Source organism: Artemia franciscana, chromosome 12 (assembly GCF_032884065.1).
Source record: "Artemia franciscana chromosome 12, ASM3288406v1, whole genome shotgun sequence".
Classification (NCBI taxonomy): domain Eukaryota; kingdom Metazoa; phylum Arthropoda; class Branchiopoda; order Anostraca; family Artemiidae; genus Artemia; species Artemia franciscana.
In genome coordinates, this window is record NC_088874.1 from 29298490 (window position 1) to 29320028 (window position 21539).

The 21539-nt window shown below is 35.0% G+C and overlaps 1 protein-coding gene across 1 annotated transcript in view; it reads right to left on the reverse strand.

The window, feature by feature from the left end:
• LOC136033967 (uncharacterized) overlaps positions 1–21539 on the reverse strand; it is a 59480-nt gene that overhangs the window by 33307 nt on the left and 4634 nt on the right. The window contains exons 2-3 of the mRNA XM_065714993.1: positions 13814–13964; positions 4908–5073 (exon numbers count right to left, since the gene is read on the reverse strand). Of these exons, the coding sequence (XP_065571065.1) occupies positions 4908–5073; positions 13814–13964 (317 nt within the window). The remainder of the gene's footprint in view (positions 1–4907; positions 5074–13813; positions 13965–21539) is intronic.

The following is a 21539-nucleotide window of genomic DNA, read 5'->3' on the forward strand; positions in this document are numbered from 1 at the left end:
ACCGGGACTTCCCCGCGTGACTAGCGGCTCCTGAACTCTAACAAGCCCTATTATGCAACAACAAAGGAAAACATTTGCATAAGCAAACAAATAATTCCCTATTACGTAACAACCAAAAAAATCTTGAAGAAAATATTTACATAAGTAAACAAACTAGTCCTGTTTCGGAGCAATCACAAGCATCTTGAAGAAAACATTTGCATAAGTAAACAGACACCCTTTATTACGTAACAAGCTCCTGCGTCTTGAAGAAGTTTCTAAGAAAAGTGTCTGGATCGGCATTCGATGGGTTTACTTACCAGTAGAATCCACAATTCCGTTACTACTGTCACTTAAAAAGGGCACTAGAACCTTTGATTTCCTTTCGAATGAACCCTGTCACGATGTTCTTTGGCCACTGGGTCAATAAGATCAGCCCTGGTGAAAAAAATAAACGAATATAAGAGCTGTGATCTTCCTTCTGACAAAAAATACAAAATTCCACATTTTTGTAATTAGGAGCTTGAAACCTTTATAGCGGGTTTTCTGATACGCTGAGTCAGATGGGGCGATTTTCATTATGAGTCTATGACTTTTAGAGGACGATTCCCACTTTTTAAGAAAATGAGGCAAATTCTCCCGGGCTCATGCGAAAATATTTGAAATTAGCATAATAATCCAATTCTTTTGATATATCTATTAGATATCAAAATCCTGCTTTTTAGAGTTTTGGTTACTATTGAGCCGGATGGCTCCTTACTTACAGTTTGTTACAACAAACTGTTTGACAAGGCCACTCAAAATTGAGGAAGCAAGAGGCTTGTATGCAATAAATATGTGTTTAAGTTTGTGTTAGAATTGGGTGAATAATAATAAAAAACGGTATCAAACAGTTCGTGGTAACGAACTGTAGTAAGGAGCGACCCGGCTCAATAGTAAACGAAACTCTAAAAAACGGAGCTTCGATGCTAAAAGATATATCAAAAGAATCAGATTCTTCAGATTCAATCGAAAATCACACCATCGCATTCAGCGTATCAGAGAACCCTATAGACAAAATTTCAAGGTCCAATCTACAAAAATGTGGGATTTCGCTTTTTTTGCCAGAAGACAAATCACTGGTGCGTGTTTATTTGTTTTTTTTTTTCTCAGGGGTCATCGTATCGACCAAGTGGTCCTAGAATGTCGCAAGAGGGCTCATTCTAACGGAAATGAAAAGTTCTAGTGCCCTTTTTAAGTGACCAAAAAAATTGGAGGGCACCTAGGCCCCCTCCCACGCTTATTTTTTCTCCAAAGTCAACAGATCAAAATTTTGAAATAGCCATTTTGTTCTGCATATTCAAAAACCATAATAACTATGTCTTTGGGAATGACTTACTCCCCCAAAGTCCCTGGGAGAGGGGCTGCAAGTTACAAACTTCGACCAGTGTTTACATATAATAATGGTTATTGGGAAGTGTACAGTCGTTTCCAGGGGATTTTTTTTTGGTTTTGGGGGTGGGTATGAGGGGAGGGGGCTATGTAGGAGGATCTTTCCTTGGAGAGATATATCATGGAGGAACAGAAATACAATGAAAAGGGCGAAGGATTTTCTAAAATTACAAAAAAAAAACAATGAAAAAATAAACATGGAAAAGATTTTTTCAATTGAAAGTAAAGAGTAGCATTGAAACTTGAAACGAACAGAGATTATTACACATATGAGGGGTTCTAAAAATACTTTAGCATAAAGAGCGAGGTATTTTGGAGGAGATAAATACCTCGCTCTTTATGCTATAGTATTTTTATTAATGTCAACTATATATTCTACGGCCTTTCTGATTCAGGGGTCATTCTTAAAGAATTGGGACAAAACTTACGATTTAGTGTAAAAAACGAGGTATTAAAGAGGGTACAAATCCCCTCATATACATAATAAGAATTAAAGAATATAAAATTTTGTTACGTAAGTTAATTCTTAAGTTACGTATATTTTTTACTAATAAAAAAATTCGTGAAAAATAAAAATTTATAGTTGCCTTTTTATGTAACCGAAAAATTGCATGGCAACGAGGCCTCCTTCCCCATCCCTTATTTCTCAAAATCGTCTGATCAAAACAAAGAGAAAGCCATTTAGCCAAAAAAGGAATTAATATGCAAATTTCATTTTAATAATTTATGTGCGGAGAGCCAAAATCAAACATGCATTAATTCGAAAACGTTCAGAAATTACATAAAAAAACTAGTTTTTTTAACTGAAAGTAAGGAGCGACATTAAAACGAACAGAAATTACTCCGTATATGAAATGGGTTATCCCCTCCGCAATCCCTCGCTCTTTACGCTAAAGTTTGACTCTTTGCCACAATTCTGCTTTTTAAAACAATTAAAAGGCCACTCAAAATTGAGGAAGCAAGAGGCTTGTATGCAATAAATATGTGTTTAAGTTTGTGTTAGAATTGGGTGAATAATAATAAAAAACGGTATTTAAAAATAAACTCGACTTTTTTAACGACAAAATTTTTCACAAAACATGAACAGAGCTTTTACATTATAAAAAATTTAGTCAATTCATTTTATTAGATAAACAAATAAATCAACTATTTAATTAGCTTTTATATGATTCTTAAATATTTAATGCTTGTTATTAGAATTGACTATTCTATTTATTCACATAAACTGTTTAATTACTAATCTATGTAATAAATTAATTTTTGAGAAAATAATTAAAAAAGTAATTAAAACTAGATAAGCCTCTGTTATCTGCTCATTGTCAGCAGATTCTTTAAAATCAAATATGCTGTAAAAGGAGCTGCCATGATAAAAAAGCTGAAACGTCTCCGATTGTCAAAAGACGTCTCCTTAAATACCTTCGTCGCAACATTTTGAATAATTCCAAAGCTGCAATTTATCACAGCATCCTCACTTTTTAGCCCTAAGCCTTGACGAGACAATGGCAGGGAGGACGGAAATAGAAAATGTGCGAAAAAAACATCTGGAAGACCTTTTGCAATAAGGATGCTTTTGAAGAAACGGTACTTGACTGCATTAGGAACAGCACAAGATCACCAAATGAGCCCAAGCCAACATTTCAAAATGATCTTTGCAAGTTTTTCATCGGTCTGTCAGTGCTGTAAGGAACGTAATATCATCTGGCTCTTACATAATAAGTGAGTCACAATAATAAGTGAGCAAATAAGACGCACTAATCTATTTTTGACAAGGAGGAAACTGCCATTTCAGTTTTGTTAACTTTATTAAGCATCGAACAGTTCGTGGTAACGAACTGTATGTAAGAAACGACTCATTTCAATAGCAGTCGAAACTCTAAATAACGGAATTTGATATCAATAGATGTATCAAAAGAATCAGTTTACTTTGCTATTTCCAAATACATAGATTTCATTAAGTTTAGTTTTATTCATCAAAGCCTACGAGTCTCAGAAAGTTTGTTTGATGTAGGAAAAAACCAGGACACCCCCTAAAAGTCATAGAATCTTAATGAAAATCACACCATCAGATCAGATTCAACGTATCAAAGAACTCTACTGTAGTGGTAGTTATTTATGCAAAAAAATGTAAAATTTTGTATTTTTTTTGCCAGAAGAAAGATAACAGATGTGTGTTTACTTGTTCTTGTTTTTCACAGTTTGATCGTATCGACCTAGTGGTCCTTTAATGTCGGGAGAGGCTCATTCTAACTGAAATTTAAAAATCTACTGCCCTTTTAAAGTAACCGAAAAGAATGGAGGGCAACTAAGCCGCCTCCCGCACCCTTTTTCTCAAAGTCCGTCAATTAAAATTTTGAGATAACAGTTTAGCATAGTTGACAGGCAGAATAATATTACGCCTTTGCATATAGCATAATATCCCACAGCCCGTAGGGAAATATCTTTAAGTTATAAAATTTGCCCATTTTTTCGTATAGTATTTGTTATTGGGAAGTATAAATACTTTTTTCGGGTGGGGGCGGAGACAAATTGTTGTGTTGGAAGTTTTTCTATTGGGATAATTTATCATGGGAAGGGAAGTTTCCAGGGGGTGAATTTTTCAGGGCAAATTTTATATTGGGGAATTTGCCAGAATTGCTATACAAAATTTTTCTTGTTTCTTGCTTTCTCTTTGGTGACTCAATTTGACGCGCGGAGATGTTAAAGGTAATTGTCTGTGGTAAATTTCACCAGGATTAAATTGTCTAGAACATATATCCGTAGGAAGGAAGGATATTTCTGTGGATGTAGAGCCAGATTTCCTGGCATTATTTAATTTGATCGCAAAAAACGATCAGAAATTAAATAAAAAAAACAAGTTTTTTCTCAAATGAAAGTAAGGAGCAACATTAAAACTTAAAATGAACAGAAATCATTGCGTATATGAGGGGGATATTTCTTTCTCAATACCTCGACCCTTATATTAAAGCCCGAATCTTGTCCCAATTTTCAAAGAACGACCACTAAAACACATGGTTCGGTTAATTAAAACAATAGGGAGCCTTTTTAAACCTACTAAGAAACTTCAGCGTAAAACGTGAGGTGTTAAAGTGGGGGAATACCCCCTTGCATACGTAAGAATTTCTGTTTGTTTTGAGTTTTGATGTTGCTCCTTACTTTCAGTTGAAAAACTTCTATTTTATTTAATAACTATAAGAAGCGTCTTATTTTTCTATCAGAAAAATTAAAAGTGTCTATTTATTCTGTTTTTATTATCTATCAGATTATTATTTTAATGATTTGATTATATAAAACTTAAGTAATTTTCAGTTGCATGAAAACTACGTATCTACAACCATGATCTGTTTCACTTTTGTCTTTTAATGAAAATATTGTAAAAGAAATTGATCCCCCATAAATATGTATGCATAAGAACTTACATGATTTAATTACAGATTTAAGAGAGGAATATGTTAATACAAATAAGTTACACATAGTAAGTAGAAAATGAATGGACTCACCTGTAATATAGGAAGACTAAAGTTCATATCCATTGTCCCGTTGTATTCAACAGGTATGAAGCCTCCGGCCGCCTGAATGTCTACTTCCACATTATCGGCACGGCAATTCGACATCCCTTTTACTTCAGTAAAAGCAATTTTAGCATCGAGATAGCCACCTGGTAACCTGTGAATTAAAGGGACCTTATCAAACAGTTCGTGGTAACGAACTGTAGTAAGGAGCGACGCGGCTCAATAGTAACCAAAACTCTAAAAAATGGAACTTTGATACCAATAGCTACATCAAAAGAATCGCATTTTAATGCTGGTTTAAAATATACAAGTTTCACCAAGTTTAGTCTTACCCATCAAAAGCTACGAGTCTGAGAAAATTTGTGCTATTTTAGAAAATAGGAGGAAACACCCTCTAAAAGTCATAGAATCTTAACGAAAATCACACCATCAGATTCAGCATATCAGAGAACCCTACTGTAGAATTTTCGAGCTCCTATCTACAAAAATGTGGAATTTTGCATTTTTTGCCAGAAGGCTGATCACGGATGCGTGTTTATTTGTTTTTTTGTTGTTTTTTTTTTGTTTTTTTTTTCCAGGGGTGATCGTATCGACCTAGTTGTCCTAGAATGTTGCAAGAGGGCTCATTCTAACGGAAATGAAACGTTATAGTGCCCTTTTTAAGTGACCAAAAAATTGGAGGGCACCTAGGCCCCCTCCCACGCTAATTTTTTTCCAAAGTCAACGGATCAAAATTCTGAGATAGCCATTTTATTCGGCGTAGTCGAAAAACTTTATAAGTATGTCTTTGGGGACGACTTACTCCCCCACAGTCCCCGTGGGAGGGGCAACAAGTTACAAACTTTGACCTCTTTTTACATATAGTAATGGTTATTGGGAAGTATACAGGCGTTTTCAGGAGGATTTTTTTGGTTGGGGGGAGGGGTTGAGAAGAGGGGGATATGCTGGGGGAACTTTCCATCGAGAATTTGTCATGGGAGAAGAAAATTTCAATGAAGGGAGAGCAGGATTTACTAGCATTATTAAAAAAAAAAAAAATTAAAAAATAAATGTGAAAAAGCTTTTTCAGCTGGAAGTAGGGAACAGCAATAAAACTTAAAACAAACAGAAATTATTACCCATATGAGGGGCTCACCTCCTTCTAATACCTCGCTCTTTACGCTAAAGTATTTTTAGTAATTTCAACTATTTATTCTACGGCTTTTGTGATTCAGGGGTCATTCTTAATGAATTGGGATAATATTTAAGCTTTAGTGTAAAGAGCGAGGTACTGACGATGGGGCGAATCCCCTCATATATGTAATAAAAACATGAGAATACAAAAGTATACTTCCAGCTTTTCAGCTGGAAGTAAGGAACAGCAATAAAACTTAAAATAAACAGAAATTATTACCCTATGAAGGGCTCACCTCCTTCTAATACCTCGCTCTTTACACTAAAGTATTTTTAGTAATTTCAATTTATTCTACGGCTTTTGTGATTCAGGGGTCATTCTTAATCAATTGGGATAAAATTTAAGCTTTAGTGTAAAGAGCGAGGTACTGACGATGGGGCGAATCCCCTCATATATGTAACAAAAACTTGAGAATACAAAAATTCTTTACGTAAGCTAATTTATAAGTTACGTAAATCTTTTACCAATAAAAAGATTCTTAAAAAATCAAAAGTTTTAGTTGCCTTTTTAATTAATCAAAAAATCGGAGGGCAACTAGGCTTCGTCCCCTGCTCTTTTTTTTCAAAATCATTCGATCAAAATTATGAGAAAGCCATTTAGCCAAAAAAAAATATGCAAATTTCGTTTTGATTATTCCTCTGCGAAGAGCTAAAATCAAAACATGCATTGATTCAAAAACGTTCAGAAATTAAATAAAAAAAAACAAGTTTTTTAACTGAAAGTAAGGAGCGTCATTGTAACTTAAAACGCACAGAAATTACTTCCATAGAATAGTCCATAGAATGGACCATAGTCCATTCTATGGACATAGAATCCATAAAATGGACTTAATATTAATTTCTTTCCTTGCCAATTTTGTTACGCTTTATTCCCTTTTTAAGGAAAGTTCATTTTGGCTTTCGAAACGTGCCAGAATCCTATCTCTGATCACTTTTTGACGATATTGGCACGTGTTGAAAGCCTATATACCAGAGTATGCAAAAGCTATCAAGCGACTTTAAAAAATTGATATCACTGGGAAAAGGCTTAGTCTGACTTGGATTTACATCTTAAACGGGCGTGCTTTGTTTCACAGGATTCCCTGGACGAATAAAGAAGCATACTCGGAGATCTTAGACCGATACTGGAATTATGTTTCGACCAAATACCCAGAAGCCATTATTGTCTTTGATGGCTACAACGTTTTTTGCTTCGACAAAATATATCAATCATCTTAAGCGAAACTCTGTCACTGCACGGGAAGTCACTATGCGCTGATAACAGCCTATTCTTTACGTTTTGGTTTCACATAATAACTCTCAAATGTAGAACTGCTTTTATGTACAATACTATGATGACTTGTTACTATTTTCGCTTTTCTAAATATTTCTTTTAAGCATCCCTACAAAAAAATTGACATAAAAAATTGTTTAGCCCAGAAATTAGACTGACCACCAAAAAAAGAGGAATTTCTTTCGTGCAAAAAGACTAAATCCCGTTTCTTCAATGTACTTTAAGATTATTTACTAGTCAGAGGTATGAGAACCATCCAAGTTAAAGCTCAAGCTGACTTGCTTATTGTGCTTATAGCGGTTGAGTGTTCGAAGACTTGGGATATGTGTTATAATAAAGTGTTGTTACTTTATCGTTGTAATCCGGAGCACCACAAGGTCTACCTGCGCAGTGAGCCTAAGGCAACCACTCCAGGTGCAACTTCGGACATCGAAGCCATTGTTAGAGAATCGGGACTGAAACCAGCAAACTGCTCTCTTTTGCTCACGCAGTTCTTGGCTGCGACACAACTTCTCGTCTGCATTGACTTGGAAAAGGGATTGCACTTAAACGGCTGAGAGACAACGAAAAGTCTAGGGAAAATGCTTCAAAGTTTTCTCTAATTGATGTTTCAAAAGAAGATATTAAAGCAGTGGGAGGGAGTACACTTTCTATATTGTACGGTGGAAAATCTAATGATAATCTTGGAAGTTACGGACACCGAGTCTTTCAGCAAAAAGGGGCAACGTCCACAGCTTTCTTCTATTCCCAATATCACCTCCTACTTCAGCAGCAGTTAAATTTCACTGTTTCCGAACCTATCTTCAAGTACAAGATTTGATCAGGCTTCAGAGTACTACCCTTTATCCAGAGAACTGGGAATGGAAACTCCAGAACGGCATGCTGTACCGTATCCTCACAGATCTTCCAGTGGCACCAAAAGAAAATTCTCACCGTCGTGAAGTGGGGGCCATTGTAAGAGATCCTGTGATAGGGACCAGTGCAGCGATCACTGAACTGGCATCGAATGCAACATATCTTTCAAATTTTGAAAATGAACTAGTTGCTCTAATGTTCAGGTCCAAATCAATGATGAAGAAGACATGTGATTATTAAACAAAAATGTTATGAATTTGTAATTCCTTTACAACTTTAGTTGTTTTAAAAGTTGTTTTAAAAAGTCGTCACTTTCGAAAAAAAAGACAAAAAACGGTTAATTTCACCCTGTTCGATTTTTACCAATTTCTTGTGTTTTAGAAATTTCGTTTTTGGTTTGAATGATACCAAAATCCAAAATTTTTCAATTTGTTTGAGGTTAAACCTTACTTTGACTGTAATATCAGGGACGGATCCGAGGGGGGTCGGGGGGACCTTAGATTTTTCTGGCGCCCTCACCCGTATTCCGTTCTTTTTTCTTCTTTTACTCTTTTTTAAGTATACTTGTCAATTTGATCAATTATTCATAGGTGATTTACCCAATTAACAACAAAAAACAAAGCTTTCCTATGAATGTAAAGAGCAAAGTTGAAACTTAAAACGAACAAAAATTATTTATCTTCAGCGGGTTCAGTATGTATCTGCAAAATTGCCATCAAATTCTTTGATTGCTGCTAAGATTTTTCTACGAACATGGAAGTTTCCCCTATTTCACGAAAATGGAAACACCTGTTGAAGATAAAAGGGGTATCTTCCACACGTTACATAAACGTGGTAACACAGTTATAGCTATTTGTCTATTTACAATGATATATTGAAAAGTAGCGTTGTAGCTAAAAGTTCAAAATGGAAAAATATAGAAAATCTGGACACGAGCATAGAATGGATAAGAGACGAAGACTGATGGCTGAATGTGCAAGGGGATCGAAGAATATTTCCGGATATTTTGCAAAAATATCCGAAAATACCCGGAAATCGAAAGGTAACTTTTGACTAATAATACATCCCCTTCACCCTCAAAAATCCTGAATTTTAGTTTTGTAACTAATTAAATAGCGGATGGCCCAATAGGGCTTTCGTGTGAATAAATCTATCTATCTATTTATTTAAACTATACAGCTAATTTGGTTGAAATTAGATGAATGAAAGAATCGAAAGCAATTTAGGCCAGGAACAGATACAAGAGGTAGGAGGGGGCAACCCTCATCCTAAGAAATTTCTGGCACACTTATTCCGTTCTTTATTTTTTCTTTTTTAATCTTTTTTAAAACAAACTTCTTAATTTGGTGCCCACCTCGAGTCACACTGGCACCCTTGGTTCAGCAGCCCCCTTACCCAAGATTTTGCTCTTGATCTGTTAGAGACTCAGACATGAAACTGCTCGCACGATCAGTTTACGAATAGATTTCGTCATAAAATTATAAGATAAACCTCGTTTTCATGAAAAGTTATTCGTAAAATTACACTTGCTTGCTAGATCTTCATCTTCAGAATGTGTTTTCTTTTTCTTTTTTGGAAGATTTGTTTTATTCTCTTTCTTGTAAGCCCGTCGATTTAGGGTATGGTGTATGGGTTTTAATGATGGGGATATGACAAGGCAACTTACAACATTAATTTATGCTAGGGAGTAATTTTTTTGAACTGCCCCTGTCCCAATTAATTGATTTTCCCCATTAATTGATTTTTTATATCCAACTCTAAAGAAAAAAAAAATAGTCTGGCCTACTCATTCAGAAAGTTTCAATGAAGCCTTAATAATTTATTCGTCAAAGAATCTGCTCGCGTCTGTTGTGTAAACGCATTTTACTGCTATAGGAAAATATTATTGCCTTTCAAAGAGGTTTCTTTGTCACATTACATCATCACCAACCAGATTCATGCAAACGAACGAACTGATCTTACGAAAACGTTATCTACACCCCCCCCCCTATGATTAAGCTCAAATCATATTGGTGCCCTTGGTCTAGTGCCCCCTCCATGATTTTTCTCTAAATCCGCCCCTGTGTTCTATTATGGTATGAAACATTCAATTATTATTATCAAAAAGAAAGACAAAAACTCAATTCAGTTGGATCATTGTTCACTTATAAGTTATACTCGGGGATATTTGAAAGCTAAGGATTTATAACGTGATAATTTGTGAAGTGCCATTATGCAGTATGATGAAGTATTCTAGTGATTTGTTGAGATTTTATCGAGCTTGAATATTCATTAATAATGTAGATTAACCATTATTTATATTTATTTCTTTTTGTGTTTTTTCTTTTATGGCAAATATGCTGTTTTTTTTTATTTTGTTTGATATCTTTGTCTAACTCCCTGATTTTGGACGTTAATAAAATCTTTAGATTGATTATATTCTACATAATAACCCTACGTTTAGTATGAAGTAGGTATATACCTAGGAACGAATGTGGCACCATGTGGCAGTAAGTCGATGGCATCTTGACCCTATTCTGGAAAAAAAAGATTCTGTTTCGCAGTACGAAATTCGTATAAATTAGTGCTTTGCTGTGGTAGGCTTTGAAAATTAAAAATCGGGCCAAATATTTGGACTTGCAGACCACAATTGTCGAAATACTTAAGAAAATCTAAAAGTAATTAATAAAACTTTTATTTCAGGTCACAAGGTCATTAAAAACTCTAAATGCATATTTGATTTCATATTTCATGAATCACGATTCATAAGATCGTGATTCATAGTTGGCTACCACGAATTATTGCATAATCATCCGCTAAGCCCGACTATCGAATTTGGGTCGAATATTCTTAATTTTGAACAACCTTCACAGCTTCATAAAAGAAATAAAAAGAAGGTCTTCATTATTGAAAACCTTCACAAAGCTGGTAAAACCTAGTAATTTTTTTTTTGTCCGATCAAACCAAAGGGGCTACTGGGCTTGGGAATCGGACTATCAAACAGTTCGTCGTAGCGAACTATAAGTAAGAAGCGATGTGGCTCAATAGTAACCAAAAATGTAAGAAACAAAGTCTTAATAATAATAGATACATCAAAAGAATCAAATTTTGATGTTTATTCAAGATATATCAAATTCGTGAAGTTCAATGTTGCACATAAAAAGTTATGAGCCTGAGAAGATTTGCCTAATTTTTGAAAAAAGGCAGAAACACTAATGATTTGATAAAAATTACAACGTGAGATTCAGCGTATCAAGGAATCCTACTATAGAAATTTCAAGCTCCTATACACAAAAATGTTGTATTTTGAACTTTGAATCAAGATCATGGAAGCAGGAAAGCAAGATCACGGATGTGTGTTTATTAGTTCTTTTGTTGTTTTTCCCCAGGGGTGATCGCATGGAATCAGGGATCCTAGAAGATCGGGAAAGGGCTCATTTGATTGGAAATTATAAGTTCTAGTTCTCTTTTTAAGCGACCAAAAATATTGAAGAGTATCTAGCCACCCCCTCCCACCCCTTTTTACCCAAAATTGTCCGATCAAAATTTTGAGATAACGAATTTCTTAGCATGGTTGAAAGATCGAATAACTATGAGGATGACTTGACCCCCCACGGCCGACCGGGGAAGGACTGCAAGTTATTAACTTTGCCCATTGCTTACATATAGTATTGGCTATTAGGAAATTTAAAAGAATTCAGGGGGGGATTTTCTGGTGGGGTACTTAAGTCAGAAAATCTTTCTGTGGAGGAGTTTTTGCGGCTGGAGAGAAGTTTCTATGAAGAATGAGATGGATTTCCAGGTATTGATTAAAAAAAAACTACCAGAAATTAAATAAAAATCAAGTTTGTTCAACTGAAAGTAAGGAGCAACATTAAAACTTAAAACGGACAGCAATTATTGCGTATACGAGGGGTGTTGCCCCCTTCTCAGGACCTCATTCTTTACTCTAAAATGTGTTTTGATTTATTTTTTTTTAAATAGCTTAATATTCTAATTAAACGGTCCTTGTGCATCAGGAGTCATTCTTAAATAATTGGAACCAATAGCCAAACTTTAGCGTAAACAGCAAGGTATTGAGGAGGGGGCAACCGCTTCAAATAAGCAATAATTTCTTTTCGTTTTAAGTTTTAATGTTGCTCCTTATTTTTAGTTGAAAAAACTTGTTTTTTTATTTATTTAATATCACAGCTAGGGAGCATGTTTGATTGTTGAATGTCTAAAAACCCTCTACTATAAAATTTTAACTTACTGAAATTTTCTGGAAATCTTGATCCATGTACTGAAAGAAGAAACATAGGCATTTTATTTTAGTTCTAATTATACAACCGTTTTTTTTTTCAGAAACTAACAACAGCAATAAGTTTGAGCAAGCGTTCACTAGAAAGTAAATCTTGAATTTACCTTGTCATAACAGTTTATTGTTTATTATAGTATATTTTGTATAGTTTATTGTCATTTCTTATTATTTATTTGTTTATAATGTTTATTATTTGCTTATTATAATAGATTTTGTTTATTATATAAACATTATTTTGCTATGTCGTTGCTGCTAGTTATACCTGAAGCTCCATATTTGACATTTTTGATGCTCTTGTTATAACAGGTTCGACAGTGGCAAGTACTAATAATATGATAGGCAAATAACGATTGGCCTCCGTCGATCATCATTGAAGTTCACTATTGAATAGCTGGAACTGCCTTTGAAAGAAAAATCATAAGAGCACAAACCTATAGCTTCGAATTATAGTCAAGAATTTTCTTAAGGAGCACAAGTAGGCCTAAGTACTATTGGAACCAGACTCTAGAAAAAATAGTAATGGCTGGTAGGCATATTTCCATTTGGCCTTTATGATTAAAAACCAAATAAATCAGCTGATATACGTTTATACAAAATTTGACGCAGGCTTACAAGGAGAGTTAATTATTCTATATTTAAAAATAAGTAATAATAATAGTCGTAACAATAGTGTTTATGATAATAATCATGAATAATTCAATGTAGGTAAAAGTAATAATTAGACATAGGTAAAACTGATAATTGAGATCGGTAATAACAATTTCCGTAATAATAATAATAATCGTAAGTAATGTAATGTATAAATAGGTAATAAAGTTAATAAAAATAATTGTAAGGTAGCAGACTGCTTACACTACAAATTTCGAATTTACCAAATGTGTTTTCATTCAATGAAGTGTGTCATTGCAAACCAGCGTAATACAATGCGCATGATCAATCTGGTGACAATATTATACGGGGTGCCAAATGGGGTGCAAAATCCCCTAATAACTTTTTTAAGTTTTGCTTAGTGGATTTATTCTAATGTTGTTTTCTGAAGTCAAACTCATATGGATTTCCTTTTTTTCTGTTTAATTAAGTCCAAATCTGCTTTGCCCAAATCGTTTGAATTTTTTCACACATTTTTTTCATATCGATTATTATAATTATTAGACCAACAACTAAAGTTTCTTTAGCACGTGAAGAGTCAACTCCTGAAACTATTTTCTTACAAAACTGCGTCTGCTAGAAACATCAATACATGTTCTTATGCAAAAAGTGTTTTCTCTCCTCAGACTAGAAATAGTTCAAGGTAAAATTAAAAGGGGTACTTACGGAATTGTTGGAATAGTCATGTTGAAAATTGCTAAGGGATCAAGTGCAGTTCCACTGAGAGTCCCGAAAAAGCTATTAAGCATTCCTTCAATCACTGGGCCCAATTCTGATCCAAAACGGTTATTTTTTTCATGGCAGTATGTAGAAGAAACTAGAGAACAAAACAAGAAAATTAAAGAAAACGTGTTGATTTTCTTTAGGGTTTCAACAGGAATTTTCTCGAAAAAGGTATAAAACAGTTCTTCCATTACTGGGCCCAATTCAGATCTTAAACTACCATTTTTTTTTGGCATGACAGTAAGTACGAGACACTAAAAAACAAAAAAAAAATAAAAAAATAATTGGAAAACATGATGTTTTTCTTTTGTCTGTACCGTTGATCTAAGGTAAAACTATTTTGTAGCAAACTGTTAGTAATTTTCAAGCATATGGGGCTCAGCAGGGATACTCTCCAGAAATTTATAAAGCAGACTTGCAATTACTGAACTGAATTCTGATCCAAAGCGGCCATATTTCACTGGCCTGATATTGTGTCTAAAATACACTGTTCGATTTTGACACAGTTATAATACTAATAATAATAATAATTTATTTGTGACCCACTTGAAACAGTGGAGTAGAAAGCAAACACACAGAAAAAAAAACAACTTCTGATAACACATTAAATTACTGTAGAAAACATTTTAGAAGACATTGAAAAGGGTTAATAGTAAAATGTATCGAGTCGGATAGTTTCTGCTGTAGCACTTTAAGTTTGTTTAATAAATCTGGAGCCCCGAAATTTGTTACCATATCACTGCTCTTGTACCAGGGAGGAAGATACAACAAAAATCGGAGGAAACGAAAATAAGATGACTTGAGAACCTTTAAATATTTTCTTTTTAAAACAGGATACAATCCAGAAAGATATAAAACCGAGTGATCACAAAAGCAAGAATAAATTTTTGGAAGGGCTTTGCGGTTGTATTTCCCCCTGTTCGCAACAATTTTAGAATAACCCACTTGAACCTTAGCATCAGAAACAATTTTATTATGAAAAGAGTCTAAATTGTTAGTAAGGGTAATGCCCAACCACCTTAAAGAAGTCACGCACGGAATGCTAAATTCAGAACAGTTTAGTCTAGAAGATTGGTTAGGAGAAGGACCAAACTGAAGGAATTCACATTTATCAGGGTTAAGGGTTAGAGCTACATTCGAGAAAGCAGTAAAGATAGAACGAACAGAAGCCGAAAGCCCAGATTTAGTTCTACTAATGAGAAGAATATCGTCTGCACAAGCAAGATATGAGAAATTTTAACTACCTAAAAGTTAAGTTGTTGGAAGACGATTTAACATATCAGCAATACAAATTTAGAAAATTGATGGAGATAAAACTCCACCTTGTCTCACTCCTTGTCTTACGAAGATCTTTAACATAAAGGGATCAGAAGGAAAAGATTTAATATGGAGGAAAGAATGACCATACAAAAATTTTAATAAAGAAACAATAGAAACATTCACTCCACATTTAAGCAAAGAAAACAGGGCTTGGAAGTGAACTACAGAATCAGAAGCCTTAGATCGATCTAAAGAACAAAAATAAAGATCATACCCCTTCCTGGAAGCATCAGAAAGCAAAGTAGAAAGAACTTTATGGGCATGCTGACATCCCAGACTACGCTGAAAACCAAACTGGTTAACTCCAAAATTTATATTATCTATTATAGAAGGGAGAAGTAAATACTCAAGGACTTTGCTTAAGGTACAAGAAACAGTAATAGGATGATAAGAAGAACATGAAAATGGATCTTTCCCCCTTTTTAAAATAGAAGTAACTGTGCCAAACAAGAAACTGTCCAGCACGACAGAACAACACAAACACATTTGAAAAAGTAGTTGTAAATGCGATATTGAAGAGGGGCAATCAGTTTTAAATGATTCGCTGATATTCCATCGGTGTCAACTGACTTAGACTTAAGCCTTTTAATAGCCAGGTAAATTGAATCAGCGGATATCGGTAATATATCCTGCTGAGATAGGGAGACGATAGCATACGTTTCAAAACAGCTGAAAAACGTGAATGAACTGCATAATTAATCCGGAAAAAATAGTAGTACAATGCGATTCCCAAGCTGACTTAGAAATATAATTGCCAGGACCATCACTAATAATTTTACTAGAATTTAAAACTTTCTTCCAATCACTTGGATTTGATGGAAAATCAAGACCCCGAAATTGGACTGCACGAAGGTATTTCTTATAAGCAGATTTAGTGCGATTTAAGGATGTCAGCCACCAAAGTCCTCAGGTTAAGTCCTCTTAGCTAGGCAATCCATATTTAGAAAATTATGCATGTTTGAACTTTATCATAGGCAACACAAAAGGGCTGCCCAGGTAAAGAGCGATATGGGCATAATTTACTACTATTTTTTTAGGCCAGGGCTCGTCGTATAGAAGGTGTCGTCTTAGAAACGTCAAAAAGGGCTATTTCTAGAAATTGAAAGGGCCAGTGCCCTTTTTAGTAGCCAAAAGTGGTTGGAGTGCAACTCCTCCCCTACCACACGGTCATCATTTCTCAGAACACATTTAATCAAAATTTTGAGATAGCTATGTAGTTCAGCCTAGTTTAAAGGTCTAGAAATCATGTCTTTGAGGATGACAACCCCTCACCCACAACCCTCAGTACAAGAGTTGTAAGTCCCATACTAAGGGCATAGAAGATTTTTATGGAAAGGATGGTCGAACATACTATGGAGGGGGCTCATTGGATTTGACATCAGAAGTTTCAGTGCCTTTTTAAGAGTCAAAGTAATCTGAAGGTAGCTCCCACGTCGTATTTTTCCAAATGTATCCAATAGAAATTTTGAGAGAGCCATTTGTTTAAAAATAGTAAAACGATCATATAAAAAGGCATTTGGGGTTGACAAAATAGCACAGAGTCTGAGGGCCAGGGCTGTAAGTTATGCCACAGGGGCATATAAGGTTTCTCTGGAAGGGATGGTCGTGTGAACTTCAGGAGAGGCTTATTTGATTGGATATATATAGCTCTAGTTTCTTTGTAGGAGTCAGAAGTGATTGAGAGCAACTAGTTCCCGTCCCCTCTCTGACATCCTCTTTTCCCAAATAGCATTCAATTGAAATTGTGAGATAGTCATTTTGGTACTCACAGTCCAAAAACCATATAACAGTATCAATATGGTGGACATAAACCCGCAGAAACCAGGGACAAGGGTTGTAATCTATACCCCGGGGCATATAAGGCTCCAATAGAATGGGTATTCGGATAAATTTTGCATCGAATAGACCTTATTTGAATGGAAGTCGGAAATTTTAGTGCCTTTTTATGAGTTAAAACTGAATCAAGGGCAATCAGCCCACCCCTCCACCAAGCCTATCTTTCTCCAAAATACATCACATAAAAAAAATTAATATAGCTATTGTTGAAAGGTCCTGTAATCATGTCTTAAGGAATTTCAACCTTCCCTGGTCCTCAGGGAGAGGACTGTAAGTTAGAAAATTAGTTCATTGTTTACATAGAGTATATGGTATTGAGAAAGGTATGATTGTTTGAATTTTACTTTCCAAGAAGGCGAAGGGCACTCAGATGATCCTTTCAGACAACGTTGAGGGGAGTGTTGAACTAAATCAAAGGAATTGTGTGTATAATGATTGTCAAAAAGGCCGTTACTCAGGAGCAACAGTACGTTAAATTGAAAAATTCAGAAAATGATAAAGGATTCTCAAAACAGTATTATAGCATTAATTATTCCAGAGGTAAGACCCCCCGAAAATCAAAGGATAGGGACAATACTCCCAGAGGAACCTCATTAGCAAAACTCTATTAGCACAAAATTTGCAATGCCGATTTACCTAGTATCCAAATCCGGTCATGGACCTTCTCTAACAACCAGATTGTCTATACCACAGAGACATTTACGTATCATTTGCATACTTCCATAGTATGACCCTAATTACTCTTATGCTAAGTTAATTTGCATGTATCCTCAACCTAATTGTATATACCATAAGCCTCCCGAGGCTTTATAGAAACTAGATCCGATGACCCACTTACATGACTATACTACAAGAGAGATACACCATTAACAGCCAGCATCTCATTTTCCAATACCTGTATGGACATGATTAACAAAAGAAAGTTTTAATATATGTTTAACATTTAATTCTATGAATGAAATTTTTTATTTGAATTGAATGAAATCTGGTTTAATCACATGTTTGGGTATAGTAAACTGTCGAACTTATGTTCCACAGTGAATCAATTGCTATAGCAATTTTTTAGAGGGAAATTATGGTTATCCATGTCCCACTTCCAAGGGGCCCCCAAAAACCCTCCCCTAGCTTTTACCGCCCCCCAATTTTTGAGACTAATAATTTTTAGGACTCATAATTTTTTTTACTCTGGTGAACATGGTCTTTTGGATTTTCTTATGTGGCTGCGCCATAGTGCTCTGTGGCTAGTCATCGGCACTACCTAGTTGATTGTAGGTTTTCAATCAGTATTTTTCGTATGATAAACAATTGTATCATATTTAAAACAGTGGACACTAAATATTCCAAGGAAGTACATGAGCATGATAAAGTTATCGTTACGTTGAGTTCTGAAAAAGACTTATATTTGAACTGTAAAACAAGCATTAATGGAGATCTTATTCGAAATGTGTGCCTGCATTGTTGTGGCAGTGAGAGATTAAATTCCTTGGGAGTATCAAAAAGGTTCAACTCTTATGATGGTGGATAGGTGAGAGTAGAATTTTCATAGACACTAGTGCTCAGAGATAATGCCAGCCTGAAACTAATAGTTGACGATGAGGGTCAACTTCTTGCTAATGGTTCTGGTAACACGTTATCCGTTGACAGATCTTATCGCCATCTTTCTGGAATTAGCATTCAAATAAAGGCAAAGGTAAAAAGGAATGCCTACAGTGAAAGCGAAAGCAAAATAAAAATGGCATTAGCAGACAATATACAATGGGATATAAGGATGAATTGCTTAAAAACCTAATCGGATATGAACATTATTGCTACCATTGATTGTATACCAACAGATATAGTCAATGAGCCCAATAGTACCAATGATGAAATGTGTGATGCGACTGTACCTGAAACCATGATAAAAGTCTTGTATGACCCCAAAATGGGATAAGCATCATGCCAAGAGAAAACTTAATGACGTATTTTGTGGAAGAGATTCAAAGCATTAATTTTTGTTTTTATGGTGATATTCTACATGTCGTTGTTTCAATAAAAATATCTTACGCATCACTTTGTTATGTTTCCATTTTTTGTCAGGGAACGCTACCATATCACACGTTTAGAATGTTTATTAAAGAGTCAGAGATGTAAGAAAGGGAATTTTCAGAGGCATAGCTCCTACTAGTGGGCTCATAGGGGGTAGAATATCATCATAAAAATAAAAATGAATGCTTTGAATCCCTTCCATAAAATACTTCATTATGTTTTCTCTTAACATGACACTTATTCTATTTTGAGGTCATACACGAGCTTTAACAAAGTTTCAGCTACAATCGCATAACACATTTCTTCATTGATATTATTGGGTTCATTGTCTATGTCTGCTAGTATACAATCAATGGTTTTAAAAAAGTTAAAATGCACTTTGTTTTCCCAACTATTCATCTTTATACCCTGTTGTTATATTGTCTGCCAATACCATTTTGATCTTGTTTTCGATTTAACTGTCTATTACCACATTATTTTCACATAGTTTCCAGTTCTGCCACATATACCAGATATGAATTATAAGTGCAGCAGTAGGCATTTCTTTTTCCCTTTGATTTCATTTGACTGCTAATACCGGAAAGATGGCGATAGGATCTGTGAATGGGTTAAGAAGTTAACCCTATTTTTCAACTATTAGTTTCAGGCATGCATTATCTTTGCGCACTAACTTCTCTGGATGTGCGACTCTCGCATATCCACCATCATAAGAATTGAATCGTTTCGTGCTCCAATGGAATTTAATCTTTCAATATCATGACAATGAATGGATACATTTTCAATAAGATATCCATTAATGCTTGTCTCATAGTTAAAATATTTGTCCTTGTTGGCATTCAACACAACGATAACTTTATCATGTGCACATACTTTCTTGGAATATTTCATCTTCACTTTTTTTTTTAGCTATGATGCAAGCGATTATCAATCCAATTTTGTACCATATAGTACCACTGCGCAACCAATTTTCTGCATAAATATACACGTTAATACTTGCAGGAATGTTCTTTATCACGACAGAAACGGTGGGGGGCTGACATGGTGACGCGGATGGTCAGACAGTTGAGACTGGAAGCTGTGAGCAAGTTTCTTGCTTTTCCACCAAGCAATTTAGTATACGGACACACTCATTTAAGCATTAAGCCACAGTCGTAGGCTCATCATTTGGAAACGATGGCACTTCCGAAGGGGTCTATAATGACAAAAAGTGGTGAAGGTTCATCTTGTTGCATTAAGCCACTATTTAGTTCATAAATATCTATCTGATAGGAAAGATATAGCAAGATGTGAACCTCTTCGATTTTCAAAAATGTCCACTTGAAAAGCGTTTTTGCACGCCTCAACCTTATGCTTAATTGCATCTTTTCCGAACAACTTTGCAGCAATTTCAATCAGTATCTTTCGCTATATGCCGCTACAAAACGCTCAACGCCGGACAAACAAAGATAGAGCCTGTTATTGCTTATTTACCACTGAACCAGCTCTTACTTCACAATCTAAAATCATCTTCCTAGTTACTATAACTCTTATTGCAACATGATACAAATCTTAACCTAAGAAACCTACTGAATTAATAACCTCCTTGCATTATCTTTAATATGTTGGTCGTTAAGTATAAGTAGGGAGGATCTATCAAGTTACGTGTTGTTTATCTTTAAAATCTGTTCTTGCTGGATTATAAAGGTTCAAGCAACAAATTCAATCGAGCGAGATTACGTCATCATGACATGTAGATATTGAGCAATCTAACCTAGCTCCAGGTACCCCCAGCCAACATTCAGCTGTCCCTTGGATTTTTTTCAAAGCCAGAAACACATGAGTAGGAATTTCAACCCCTCCGTTACCATCTATTCCACTACAGTTTTAGATGGCAGCAAAACTATATAGTTCATGTTACATTAAGCCCACCACTTTTAAGTTTCGTGCATTTAGCTTATGTTATCGTGGCTGGTTACCTTGGTATTATATTAAGTTAGGGTGGTTTAAAATCTCCTGTTTTCTTTAGACTGCGAAAAAATCAATTTCTCTGATAATTTGATCCTGTTTGGGCAAATGTTGATCTTGTACGAAATTAAATAAAAAAAAAATTTTTTTTAACTGAAAGTAAGGAGCGACATTAAAACTTAAAACGAACAGAAATTACTTCGTATATGAAAGGGGCTGCTTCCTCATCTCAACGCCCCGCTCTTTACGCTAAAGTTTGACTCTTTCTTTCAACTCTTCTTTTTAAAACAGTTGAAAACTCTAGCGTAAAGAGCGGGGCGTTGATAAGGAAGCAGTCCCTTTCGTATACGAAGTAATATCAGTTCGTTTTAAGTTTTAATGTCGCTCCTTACTTTCAGTTAAAAAAACTTATTTTTATTTAATTTTTGAGCGTTTTGAATCAATGCATGTTTTGATTTTGGCTCTCCGCAGAGGAATAATTAAAATGAAATTTGCATATTAATTTTTTTGGCCAAATGGCTGTCTCGTAGTTTTGATCCAATGA